Raw genomic sequence first — 14,255 nt, forward strand, 5'->3', positions numbered from 1 at the left:
AAAAGATTTATTTATTTCTTTATTTTAGAGAGCAAGAGTGTGTGTGTGTGTGTGTACAAGGGGAGGGGCAGAGGGTGAGGGAGAAACTCGGGCAGAGTCCCCACTGAGCATGGAGCCCAAATCAGGGCTCTGTCCCATGACCCTGAGATCATGACCTTGAGCCAAAGTCAAGCGTGGGGCGCTGAGTGGACTGAGCCACCCAGACGCTCCCTACTGTAGTTTTGCCCGACTTTGAATTTGATGATCTTGACTCGTGCAGCGAATCCTCTGGAGTGGCACCTTCACACTCTTCTGTCCGGCGTCATTGCTCTGTTCACGGGAGCGGTCGCCGTGCCACTTCTCACTGCCGTGCCGTAGTCTGTCGTTTCAGTACAGAGCAGAGTGCGGCCTGTGGTGGTGAATACAGGTCAGTCCGAAGTGGCTGGACACCGTACTGAAAAGGACGTAGTCACTGTGCGATTTTGTTGTATTGTGGCCCTCCTGTCTAATTGTTTTATTACTCTAAGGGTTCTTTTATTTAAAAATAGGCGATTGATTTCTCTTCCTTAAGACAGAATAATAACTTCACCTTATCACTTTCCCTCCCACTCCCTACCAGCTATAAAATTAATGACTTCCTCTCACCTTTGTGCTTCCATTTTTATATTTAACACATATAGTCACCGGGTTCATCGAAGATAGCGAAGTCGTGTATTCGTGTGCCTGTTGGTAAAGTCAGGGCCTACTTTTAAGTTCGTGTTTCTAAACCCAGTTTCCAGGGTGCCCTGGAAACTCTGTCAGTCAGAAAACATCTAGCTTTGCGGAGGCTTCAGGGCTAGGCCTCTGGCTTATCAGCGGGATTTTGTTGCTTTTGTCATCGCAGCCTGAGGTTCCTGAACGCATCTGCAAACAAACTGGAAACCCTTCCTCCGGCCACTCTTTCTGAAGAGACGAACAGCATCTTACAGGAGCTCTATCTGACCAATAACAGCCTCACGGACAAATGCGTGCCCTTGCTGACAGGACACCCCCATCTAAAGATCCTTCACATGGCCTACAACCGGCTTCAGAGCTTCCCAGCAAGGTAAGAAGATCCTGGAGCGACGTTCTCCATTGCGTGTCTGAGAATGGACTCATAGATGGAAAGGCGAAAGATAAAATGTTTATTTCCCAGATCGTGCGAGGCTCGTTCCTCCACACCTTGTTCACAGCTGTCTTTCATCCAAGCCACGAGTAACGTTTCCCCAAAGAGAAATGTGATCGTTTTTCTAATATGAATGTGTCCAAAGCCCCGATCACTACAATGTCACTTGTGAGTTTGAAATAAGGCATGTCGCTTCATGGGCGTGTATTTTTGCTTTTGGCTCTTTTTAACCAATTTATTTTTTTAAAAATCACCCTAATATGGTGTGGGGGAATTAGAACATAAAGCAGGATGCCTGACGGTTCTTAATCAGCTCCCGGCTTGTATGTTTGTGCTGTGGTGTAAAAAACAGCGGTGGTCTGTGCAACCACAGACACCCTGTGGCATTATAAATCATTTATGGCTCTCAGAATATTCCAATTTTAATTCTGTTGTAATGTGAACTTCTAATTCTGGGGAGCAGCGGCGTTGCATCTAACTTTGGCTAAATCCCCACACCAAGCCTGGAAAGATTTACTCCGCTTTCCGTGTCATTGGCATTTGTCCAACCAGTCAGGACTTGGGACACACACCCACACATCAAAGAAGCAAACACTAACCTCTCTGGTGTCCTGCTAACTGCAGCACAGCCCCGGGACAGAGCAAAGCATTGGCACAGCTTCCTCCCACTGCCATCACGGCTGCGAATCTGCTGCAACCTCACTCTGCATTGCAAATATGCCTTGGCTTCCAGTACTGCTCTGGTTTGCTGTGGTTGTATATCTTTATTTCTTTACTTCTTCCTCTCATTTGATGTTAATGATTAAACCTTTTGTCTTCTGTGTACTTTACTCCTATGTACTTTTACTGTGTACAGTACTGTGTACTCTGGAATGAGGAGATGATTTTTTTTTTTTTGAAGATCTTATTTATTTATTTGGCAGAGAAGGATCACAAGTAGGCAGAGAGGCAGGCAGAGAGAGAGGAGGAAGCAGGCTCCCCGCTGAGCAGAGAGCCTGATGCGGGGTTCAATCCCAGGACCCTGAGATCATGACCTGAGCCGAAGGCAGAGGCTTAACCCACTGAGCCATCCAGGCGCCCCGAGGAGATGATATTTTTGAAGGAAAACACGGTCATCACATAACAATTATATCTCCGAAAGGACTCATGGTCCTATTTGAGACGGTGGACAAGCCCCGCAGGGGAAATGATCATCAACTCAAATTTTGATGCCGTGACCCATGCCAGTTAGAATCAGCGTAAATACAGAGAATTTTTTATACACCTCATAAAAATCCATTCTGCTGTCATTTCGGTCTCCTTGGGGATTGCGACGTGGCTCAGGATCTCCCCTGACGACCCCGAGTTCCTTAAGAGCCAGAGCTGTGATTGGTCCCCATCAGGCCCGCATCTCCGGTGAGGGCTGGCTCGGGGTCAGCGCGCCGCAGCTGGCTGCCCAACTAAGAACACGCTCCAGCGGTCTGGCCCTTTGAGCGCCTTCTTTGTGTGTTGACGGATGGAAACTTTTTAAACTTTTTCTCTCTTGGGCCTGATTTCTATACTTTCGGTCATTTTCATGCCCCGTTACGTATTGATTTCTCCCTATTTCTTTCCAAAAAGTAATCGTCTCCCCGATTCAGGCAGTGGGAGCTGGGTCCCCTCAGTGTCCACGTGTACAGTGTCCGCCGCACACCCCAGACGACGCTGTCGCTGCTGGGGTGTCCAAGGACCTGACGTCGTCAGATGAAACCTTCGTTCTTACTCTATCTCCGGCACATATTTACTCTCAAGATAAGCACATAAGATAGCCTTTATATTTGAGAGATGGCAGGAAGAAAAGTAATAAAAGGATTTCTTGCTCAATTTTTTAAAAGTTTATTAGGACACTTGGAGCCGTAATGAACAGCGGAGGTATCGACAGTTGTAAACTAAATGATTCAGGTTATAAGTCTGCGTTACACTCACTGGGATCCTATGGGTTTTGGAGTCCAGCACCACCAGTGATAGAAGGAGTCCGAGGGGTGGTAGATGCTGTTATAGGATTGCAGGGGTAGAAGGTTATTTCCTCCAGATAAACAGAAAAGGCAGGAAACCCTAACAAATTTTCTTCATTCGGTTACTATAATTATTACGATGGTTGATGATCAAGTATTAGATTAAGGTTGAACGATAAAAGACATTCTTAAACAAAAGTGGTTGATACATTAGGGCACGTTATTAAAGTGAGGTTAGAGAGAGTCTGCTTTTGTAGATGTTTAGTGGGAGGTAGGAAAAATTTCTTTTGGGAGTGGCTTGAACTTAGGCACCACCAGAAGGTCAAGAAAGGATCCAGATGATATTCCCCACCATCCTGCCATCACGGATGATGTCAGAGGAATTTGGGGAGTAGGGTTTTAGGAGAGAGCACACCTTCATGTGATCTAGAGCCCCGTTCCCCTCTACACCCCTTGGAGTTCTCAGTGCCAGTACAAAGAAATCCTTCTCACACTGAGTTCTTTTAAAGCAATTACACTGGCTTTTGACACTCGAGTAGGATTTTTATTGGAGTTTGGACTAAGCTACGTAGCATTCACACACAGAGTTTTAAAGGAAGACACCATTTTCCTGTTTTGGTTTCATTTGAAGAGTTGAAGTTCGTAGTTTCTGTTCTGTGGTACGAAAGGAGGTGTTAAAGTACTTCGACACTCAGAAACAGTGGTGAAAAATGGTCCCGTTTGTTAAAATGGCTATTGCAAGGGAATCTCTTTTTTGTAATTGCGGTATAGTTAACACAGGGTATCTTACACACGTCGTCCTCTAAAGAATCTTTAGACTCATAGTAAACGCCCTTTTTATTCTCATTATGTATTATTTTTTTCTTAAATTGCCTTATGATTCTTTTTTGGCCCCCTCCGGCTTGGATTTTCTCTTTTTCAGTAAAATGGCGAAACTGGAGGAGCTCGAAGAAATCGACATCAGTGGGAATAAGCTGAAAGCCGTCCCGACGACCATCATGAACTGCCGGCGCCTGCACACCGTGATTGCGCACTCGAACTGCATCGAAGCCTTCCCCGAGGTGATGCAGCTCCCGGAAATCAAGGTGCGTGCCTGATCCCTAACTCCCAGCTGCGGGTCAGGAAAGAGCTGTTTGCTCCAGTTCATCAGTCCGGAATGTCTGCACCTTCGTTAGATTGAAGGCTCAGTCCTCCTTGTCCCGTCCTCCTAACTCCTGGGCTTCCCTATTGAGTCAACAAGGGAGAGGGAAAAAAAAAAAAGATTAGGAATTGGGAAAATTCTATTTTGGGCTCTGTCCATACTTGCTGTGTGAATTAAGGCTAACCGTCAAGTCACCTAATAACTTTCCCCTCTAACAGTACTGTCCTCCTTTCCAGGGTGGTTATGAGGCTCGAAGAGTTTGTCCCTCAAATTCCGACCGCAGTTTGAAAAAGTTAACAGTAGCATTCGCACACGTGGGCCCAGACTCCCCCCAGTTCAGTAGCACCCAACACCACGGCACCCGGTCAGAAATAAGTCCCCACACAGATATGGCATCAGGACTGCCCCCAAACACTCATTTCCAGTTAGTGAGATTAGCAGAACAGATGCTGCCCCCGTTTGATATCGGGGTGCTGAATAATGAAGGGATTTGTGTCCCCGAAGACAGCAAATTGGGGGCAGAAGCCGTCGGCAGTTCCCGACTCCTGACTGGGGTAAACCATAGGTGAAACCAGGGCACCCGAATGAAAGCCGTCTGACAACTTCTTATGCGTGTTCTTTTGGCGCAGAAGTAAGTTCTTTACATAGCATGGATTTTTTTCATTTGCATCTTAGTATTTTTGATCATCGGTTTCGTGCTTAATGACATAACTCGGTGGTTCTAGACCTGGAGCACATTCTAATCTAAAAGGAGCAGAAGGCGTCCTACTTGGCCGCTCTTCGTGTTTCAGGGACTTTCTGATAGGAGCTTTGTGTCTCAGATTGAAGCGAGTGTGAGACATTGGAAGACCCTTGAACCCCCGTCATCTTTCATCACAGCCGCTTCTGTACACGTGCGTGGTCGAGGTGTGCACGCGCCATTTCCTCAGTGTGTGCCTGTGTGTGCTGCAGCCCGCGATGTGTTTGCTGCGAGCGCACAGTCGTGTCCTGCACCGCGGGCCGTGCAGAACTTGGGTGACAAGCCAGCAGCCAGGGTCCACTTTTACTGCCCACATCGTCCCTTCCACACTGTGGGAGGGAGACGGACCCAGAGCTGGACCCCAGCGGCGGGTTCCTGAGCTGCTCCGAGAGGGCGGGCGTGGGCCTTCCTCATGGCCCAGCTGGGAGGATGGCAGGGAGGAGCCCGTGTGCACGTTCGCAGTGGGGTGGCCCTAGCGAGAACTCTGGAAAGGTTCGCTATGATTCCTGCGGCGCTGGATGTGGTGCGGCTGCGGTGCTGATTATACAGAGCAGCGGTTCTGACTGCTGGGCAGCAAAACACGGGAATCTGTGACCGTAACAAACACGTCGTTGCCTCCAGCACCAGCCTGGCAGCCAAGCTTCCCAGGGCTCCTGTGCTGTCCCGTGCGGGGCCCGGGGCCACTCTGTGCTCTCTCTGCGCGGGCCTGTCACACGGACCTCCGCGCGCCCTCCCCGGTGGGACCCAGGGCAAGAAGGGAGGAGCCTCCGGCCAACCTCCCGTTGGCTGGTCGTCCTTTCTGCTCCTGGTTTTTAATGTTCCGCAACTCTAAATTGTGGATTAGGCTTTTTTTTTTTTTTTTTTTTTTTTAAGTATCTGGTTTAAAAGTACAGGTACAGGTAGACATTTAAACTTTTCAGGTTTTGACTAGAGTTTGCAAAATCTGACTCTTGCTCTGTGAAAATGAATTCGCTCCTAGACTCTTCTTGGCTTCCTGGATTCTAAAGTTGGTGCCTTCTATTTCTGTTGAGCATCTCCCCTGTTGACGTCTGTCCGCACCTGACTACAGCTCCTTTAAAAGTTTGACTTCGGGTACTACTTTTTTTTTTTTTTTTTTAAGATTTTATTTATTTATTTATTTGACAGTCAGAAATCACAAGTAGGCAGAGAGAGGGAAGCAGACTCCCTGCTGAGTAGAGAGCCCGATGTGGGGCTCGATCCCAGGACCCTGAGATCATGACCTGCGCTGAAGGCAGAGGCTTAACTCACTGAGCCACCCTGGTGCCCCCTGTCCCGTCTTTCTGATCCAGCTCTTCCATTACCGGTAGAGAGAGGTCTTGTTGGGGGTTTTCTTTGGGGTGGGAGTGTTGGTGAGCCGTATCAACAATCCTTCACATACAGAAGCATACATTTTGCAGCCCTGGGCAGACAGCGTTCATAAAGTAGTAGCTCTGTTGTTTCAGAACTGAACGAGGATGTCAGTGTTCTGACGTCTGGCAATATTTTAAATTGCAGTGTAAGTATTTACATACATTTAAACCACCCAGAAGAAAATTCTTGGTAAAAAGACTTGCTGTATCGCAAGTGATAAAATACCTATGAGCATCTTCACTGCAAACTGAGCTCTAAATGAGCGTGTTTTTAATGTCCTAAGTTGAACTACTGAGCCTGTAGTAAAATTTTATTATTGAGTTGATAAGCCTTGATGATATTCCTACTGCTGGTTGAAAATAAAGTGAAGTAATCGTGAAGTAGTTCATAAAAGGTATGACGATCATTGCAATTATAAAAGCTGAGCCGGGAACATGATTTAAAGAGGGAGAGGCCCTAGTATGTTTAACTAGCTTGTTCTCTTCGAGCGGCTCATCTTTTAAGACTTTGTGTTTTTTTTTTTCTTCCTTTTTTTTTTTTTTAAGATTTTATTTATTTATTTGACTGAGAGAGAGATCACAAGTAGGCAGAGAGGCAGGCAGAGAGAGAGGAGGAAGCAGGCTCCCTGCAGAGCAGAGAGCCCGATGCGGGGCTCGATCCCAGGACCCCGAGAACATGACCTGAGCCGAAGGCAGCGGCTTAATCCACTGAGCCACCCAGGCGCCCCTCTTTTAAGACTTTAAAGGCAAGTACTTATTCATAGCTTTGTTACCAAAGCTTCAAAGCCAATTATTACTTGAAAGGGTAAACAAGTTCCCCTGCTAAAATACATGTGCTAAAATATATTTTTTTAACTTGAAAAATTAAGCCATTATTCATGTACCCCTAAAACAGAAACCATATGCACCTTCTAATCTCGGATAAAATTTAGGTCTGGCCTTTTTTCACTGTGGTACTTCCAGTGAGAGCTGCTCATCCTCAGGGATCGATATCTGTACTTGGGCAGGAAGGTCATATACGTTATTAGTAAGAAAACATGTATTTTCAGAATTTTCCGGTGAGCCCAAGTGGACCCAAAGTCAGAGTACTTTTGTTCCTTGGTTTTACTGTCCTCACCTTTGTTTAGCATTTTCAAATGAATCTTCTCTACCTCCAGTCCAGAATTCCAGAGCAGGTTGTATTCTCTCCTGGTTCTAAAATACAGGCTTCCCTCTGGACACAGATCAGCTCTCAGTGAGCTAGAGAAGACACGATGCCGGAGTCACCATAACTCAGACTTGGCTTGGCTGGTCCTCAGCTGAAGTCCACATTTTGGCGACTCATAATGAATCCAATAGCAAAAGTGACCATGAATATGGCACTCGGTTTCCTAAGATTTTGGTTGAGTAACTTCCAATTAGGGACTTACTCTAACCTCTTTTGAAGTGTGGCTTAAGTAGATGAATGGGTGACAGGTACAGTGAATGAAATTTGTAGTTCTGACACCACATCAGCAACTGCTGTTTTAAATTTAGCATGTTCCTGTGGCATCTTGATTTTAATTACTGGATGATCAAGATTTCTTTCAATGTTTTAAATCTTCAGAAGATTATTTTCATGTTGTCCTAGGCAGTAACGGACAACTTAGATAAGGTGAGTGAACTCATCGCTAGGATCTGTGTTATTTTCACCGGGACATGAAGCATGAGGTGTGTTTAATACGCCACACTCTTGAGAGAACAAAGGTTGCAGAAGCTGGCTATCCCTTGGAGTCAAACTGTTCTTGGCTGTTGTTTTTAAGGTGAGATGAGACAGAGAGATCCTGCTTGGCGATAAAGACACAAAGAACATGGGGAAATGGCTGGGTCAGAAGGATGAAAGAAAAGGGACTAATTCTTCCAAAAGTAGGGTAATGGCAAATGAAGACAGATAGGGACCAGGTAGAGGTGAGCCGGGTAGAGTAGCCGACCTCATAGACCTGAAAGGTCATCGAGGCATTTACACTGCGTATCTGAAAGCCAGGAACCTTATGGTCCTAGAATCTGGGTCAGTGATAATTATTTAGGAGATTTCCTAACATTACCTTTAACTTTGATTCTCACCAGAGTCCCATCCTGAAAATCCCTCTCGGAGGTCTCAGTAGTGGCCCCTTTGCTGTGTCCACCGTGCACACTTGTGTCTGTGTTGATCTGCCGCTGGAGTAGGATGTTTATTCTCTCTGGCCTGGGAGTTCCCGGGGAGAGGGGGGCTGGGTTCGCTCTGTGGATCCCTGATGTCTGCCTTATCCTCTGCCGCTTCGTAGCGCCAAATCAATGTTCCTTTGGATGACTTCTTGCATTTATTTGCTTCTTAATGAATTCATAATGAAAATCAGTGAAACTGTTCAGAGGAAAATCACAGTATTTGTAATAGAGAAGGAGGCTTTATGTAAGATTAAAGGCCTTTTGCAACTCCCTGATGAAAGGTGGGGCCGTTTAAACAATATACATGTCTGAATAATGACAGAAATAATCACATCAGCAGCTTTCGCCGTGTAAGGGCAAGGGAATGCAGAGGTGATTGGGAGCCCACCCCCCGCACCTGTCAGAGCTGTGGGGCAGCATGGCCGGGCCGGCGGGCTGGCGGGCTGGCGGGCTGGCGGGCTGGCGGGCCGGCGGGCCGGCGGGCCGGCGGGCTGGCGGGCTGGCGGGCCGGCGGGCTGGCTGTGCTCCGGAGCGTGGAGCAAGCGGCTGTGGTTGCTCGGAGCCAGGAGATGAAACTGCTGCGTGCCGGCAGCACAGGCAGCGACCGGGCCGGTACTACAGCACACACTGCTGTGAAAACGGATACGCCGGGGCACCTGGGTGCTCGTCCGTTAAGCATCCGACCCTTGTTTCAGCTCTGGTCAGGATCTCTGGGTCCTCGGATCAAGTCCCAGGTCGGGGTCTATGCTCAGTGTGGAGTCTGCTTGTACTTGTCCCTCTGCCCCTCCCACTCGTGCTCGCTCTCTACAGGATATAAATCTTCTTTAAAAATTGATATACCGGATGCCTGGGTGCCTCAGGTGGCTGAGTGGCTGCCTTTGGCTCGGGTCATGATCCCGTGGCCTGGGATCGAGTCCCGCATCGGCCTCGCTGCTCAGCAGGGAGCCTGCTTCTCCCTCTGCTTCTGCCATTCCCCCTGCTTGTGCTCACTTGTGCTCTCTCTGTCAAATAAATAAATAAAATCTTCTTAAAAAAAAAAAAAAAGACATGCCTATGTCTTTAGTAATGCTTTGTGAGGAAAACACAATAAAGATATTGGAACTTTGGTGATAATTATGCTTAAATGATAAATCAGTTCCCAGTTCTCTTTAAGATGCACTGGTTATTTTCCTGTGCTCTTAGCTAAACGTGTATTAGCAGTAATTTTCCTCTAAGTCATAAGTTCCTCCAGCTATGACTTATCTTACTTTTTCCGAGGATTGGATGATTCTGTTTTGAGTATTCTTTCCAGAATTTTGTGTGATAGCCAAGTAATTTCTGTAAGCTATGTCCGAGAATAGGCCTGAGAGAGGGAGAGGTAACTTTCTGTTAGTCATGTAATAGGCAGATTTAACATTCTACTTAACAATGTATTTTTCAAGAAAGTTTTAGTGCATTAAACAATATAGAAAGAAACATTAAATAACGTAGACTATGCAAATACTGTGTTTTTCTCCAGTCTCACCCCCCAATTTTCTATTTTCCCAGCGGTAGCCATTACACTCACTCAGCCAACAAGTGTGTGTTGAGAACTGTTAAAAGAATAGGAAAGAGTCCTCGTAAGTAGAGCATTTACTGTTACGTGAATGCCAGTAGGTCAGCGCCGGGTACCAGCGTCCTGTAGTTTTTAATAGCAAACCTCCTTGGATGTGCACAACTGTCTGCCACAGAAGAAGGTGTCGCACTGGGGTATGACTTCCTCCAGACCGCATTTAACCTAAGCACGTGCATCTCAGTTCCCATCCTGGCCGAATTACCAAGGACCTTCTCAGAAGGTTCGTGCGCGTATTCCGTTCAACAGAGAACTGTCCACCCGTCCCCGGGCAGCGGGCTGGGTGCCGGCTCCGCGCTGGAAGGCAAGAGTTCGCTGGGCATCCGCTCTCTGCGCCACCCAGCACCCAGCGTGCGGGAGACGCCGTAGGGCCTGTACCCAGGACCGTGGTCTAAAGGAAGGATGGAATCGGGGGCATCAGTTGAAACAGATGCTAGTGGAAGTGGCACTGAGTTGAGACTTAAAAGAACAAGGCAGGTTTCGCCAGGTGGGAGGCAAGGGAAGCTCGAAGAGTCGCAGCCCCAGAGCGTGGTTTGTGCAGAGGCACAAGTAAGAACAGGAGCGCGCGGGAGCTGGGAGTAAGTGTGACAGCTGAGCCCGGGGCGCGAGCAAGCTGGCGGGGAGAGGTGCGGAGGAAGGGCCTTGTCTGACACGCCGCCGAGGAGTCTGGTGGCAGATTGGAAGGCGGTAGGGGGCAACTGAAAGACAAGGCGGAGTGTGATCAGATGGGATACAGCCCATCAGAGTCACCCCGACAGCACCGTGAGGGGCGGGTCAGAGGGAAGCGAGAACGGAGCAGAGGCGGACGCGGTCCCAGGCCTCCCGGGAGCACCGGTGGGGTGGGACAGGGCGCAGGAGCTGGCTGCAGTGCGCGGAGGGTCCGGGCGGGGGGGTGCGGGGTCGTCATGCTGATAAGCACCCCTAAGACGATTATTCATAAAGATAGCGCCCCACTGTCTTTACAAATACATACCCTACTGAGCTCATTTTATAATTTCGTAATTTAAACGATGAGCAGTTAGAACTGCACAGCTGTGGAAGTTTAAGCCATTAGGTAACATTAGAAAAATGTTGCTTATCAACCTCATAAAATTCAGTACTGCTCGGAAAGGTCTCTAGTCTTTCCCTGTAATGCCTGCTCTGACCTGAATTTGTTTCTGCCGATCACTCGCTCTAAGGCACGCACGCCAGCTCGCAAGCTTGGGTCTCATCACTGCGCCGCACATGGTGTAGGAACCATTTGTCTTCTCTGTGCTGATGGACGTCCTGGGCGAATGGCCCGTCAGTAATGAGTATTACCAGCTTTTCACTGAAGTCTGGTTGACTGTTAATGCAACCGTTATTTATGAGTGGAAAAGGAGAACAAAAAAGAGAGGAGAGTTTCCCTGGTGTTTAGGTTAAGTGAACTTATGTACTTAGAGTATTAAGGGCCTCGAAGGTGAAGGGAGTGCAGATACGGAACAAGTGAAATGTGATGAAATCGTGCCTCCCGTTACGTTTTTTAACAGTTTGGATTTCTATGACTAAGGCTGCAAGGATATAGAATAGGAACACTGGTTGTGTTAGGGTGCTGCATTTCAGGCAGATTTTCTAAGGTTTTCTGATGGTCCAACTTTTTGTAATGTGGTTATAATGCTCTCATAATAAAGGGTAATTATTTTAAATTTCAATATAATTTTATATCATTGCTTCCATTTGGGAGCAGGGTATAAATAAAGCAATTTGTCTGGAAACATTGCATCACTTAGAGTCGGTTGAGAATCTGTTTCTCCAAAAATGCAGGTTTTCACTTTATTCAGTCTGTCCCTCCCCAATCCATAATAGACTTAAGAATTTTTCCAAATAAAAATGAGTTTGTCCACTTTTAAGATTCTAAAATTCTTGGATACAGTTTGCCCTTCAAACTATCTTAAAGTCTTTAAGAGGCTCTCGAGGCATTTTCTTAAATTATAATAAGCCACCGTCCCAAGCCAGATACTCAAACGCTTCCTGCCCATTCTGCCGAATTGTGAGTTACATGTTCGTTTATCCAGAAAAATTGCCAATTACTCTTGTTCTGTCCTGAACCCAGTGAGCTGCCTTCTACCCTCGTTCCCTGCTCCCATCACACAAATGCAGCCCCTCATTTTAGGGCTTCCCTCATTTAAGTGTTACAAGATTTTGTGAGAAAGGACGTATTTTCCCCATTCACAGGTAACACCTACTTTTTGTTCTGATCAATACGCTGACCCTTTTTGTGGCTGTTTTCCAAAGATGAGACCGGAGCTGTGGGAGAGTTCCGGTAGTGGATGCCTGGAGGGTGGGCTTCACATCGGACTCACGCCTTTGCCCCTTGGCGTATGGTAGGCATATGTCCACCAGCTCATCTTTTACCAGTTTCTTATTCAGCTTCTTTTGAATTATCTTCTCATTTTGGATGTTTCCCTGTCTTTCCTCATTACACGAGTGTTTTGGTTTAAGAAAGCCCTTCACTGTTCCATTTTGATGTTACAACTGTAACCCCCGTGGCCATAACAGGTGCAGAGATTTTATGAACAAGGAGGAAAACCGTGCTTAGGATTTTCAGTTAATGCTTATTTTCTTAATGTAGAGATAAGCTTAAATGGATAAAGATGGGGAGAATAATGAACACAAATTTTCTGCGTTAGTCAAAGACAGTAAACATTTAACTGCATTTAGCAAAATCTGTTTTAAGTGTTTATGGGAGGGTAGCGGACAACCTTGTTTTTTCTGCATTTGGCCAGCATCGTGGCAGTGAATGGTCTGACGATTCTCCGGGCAGCGGGTGGGAGCACAGAGCCCCCTGGACCCCCCGAACCCCCCTCCAGGCCCTCACTTCCTGTTTCCCCTCGTCCTTCAGTGCGTGGACCTGAGCTGTAACGAGCTGAGCGAAGTCACTTTACCAGAAAACCTGCCTCCAAAACTGCAAGAACTAGACCTGACGGGAAACCCCCGACTTGCCCTCGAGCACAAGACCTTGGAACTGCTGAAGTAAGTGTTCTGGGGTGTGCGGCGGCCCCGTCCGTGTTCACGGACAGCGGGATTTACAATGTCGAGAAAACATTGAACAGAGTATGAAGGACCTGCTGACTTGCTGGTTGTATCTGCACACGTTTGCGGGGATTCGTGAGTCTGTAGTTTCCCACCATGGAAGGCCAAAACCAATTTCGAATACTTGGAAACTCAAGTGTCCTGTCAGAACGTTCCTGAGGAAGTATCCAGACAAAAAGAGAACAAGAATAGTGAACATGGAGAGGGAGAAGGGGATGGACAGGAAGGGGAGAGCGATGACTAGCCAAGACCTAAATTTACATCCCAGTTACTGGTAACGTGGTGTGACGCTTAATGCAAATGTTGTGAAATGATTTGGAAAGAGATGCGTAATGTGGGGGAAATGCACAGTGTGGAACTAAAATCCAGATTATTTAAGCAAAAGTGGCAGTGTGGGGTAGTTAGATCCTGCTAAGTTATCTTCTTGCTTGGGGAAAGAATTTCTTTGATACCGTCTCATTCTTGATGTCAGTAGAGACTTACAGGTTCACTGTGTAAAACACTAAAGGAAACTTCATTAGAAAAAAATGTCTTTAAAAAATTGTTTATCACAGAACTCTAAATGGCAAGAGAATTTGAATTATACTTCACAATTGAATACTATATAGCCAGTGATGTAGAGCATCTATATACTCTACTATATAGTAGTATATATAACTATATACTAGTAGTGTGTATATATATATATAACTAGTATATATACTAGTAGTATATATAACTATGTAGTATATATAACTATATAGAGAGCATATATATAACTCATCTATATACTCTATAATTTGAATTATGCTTCACAATCGAATACTATATAGCAATGATGTAGAGTTACATTACTAACTAAAGATCTCTGCATATGATGTTAAATGAGAAGAATGTTTACGAGGAGGTTGTATGGTATGTTCCCACTTTTTTGCAAAAAATGAGTGCATTGGGTGTGTGTGCTTGTGTACACCTGGAAAATGCCTGCAAAGACAGAAAAAAAATGTTACAATAGTGTTATTCTCTGGATAATAGGATTATGGATGGTCTTCATTACCTTCTTTAAACTTTTCTGAATTCTTACTGTTTTTTTGCAGCCGGTTTTAAGTCTTGGACATTGATACA

General features: G+C 46.3%; 1 protein-coding gene across 1 annotated transcript in view; it reads left to right on the forward strand.

Moving 5' to 3' along the window:
- Nucleotides 1–14,255, forward strand: part of PHLPP1 (PH domain and leucine rich repeat protein phosphatase 1) — a 208,308-nt gene that overhangs the window by 178,178 nt on the left and 15,875 nt on the right. Inside the window, exons 11-13 of the mRNA XM_046025178.1 lie at nucleotides 863–1,063; nucleotides 4,019–4,181; nucleotides 12,961–13,091. Of these exons, the coding sequence (XP_045881134.1) occupies nucleotides 863–1,063; nucleotides 4,019–4,181; nucleotides 12,961–13,091 (495 nt within the window). The remainder of the gene's footprint in view (nucleotides 1–862; nucleotides 1,064–4,018; nucleotides 4,182–12,960; nucleotides 13,092–14,255) is intronic.

Source organism: Meles meles, chromosome 12, assembly GCF_922984935.1.
Source record: "Meles meles chromosome 12, mMelMel3.1 paternal haplotype, whole genome shotgun sequence".
Taxonomy (NCBI): Eukaryota; Metazoa; Chordata; class Mammalia; order Carnivora; family Mustelidae; genus Meles; species Meles meles.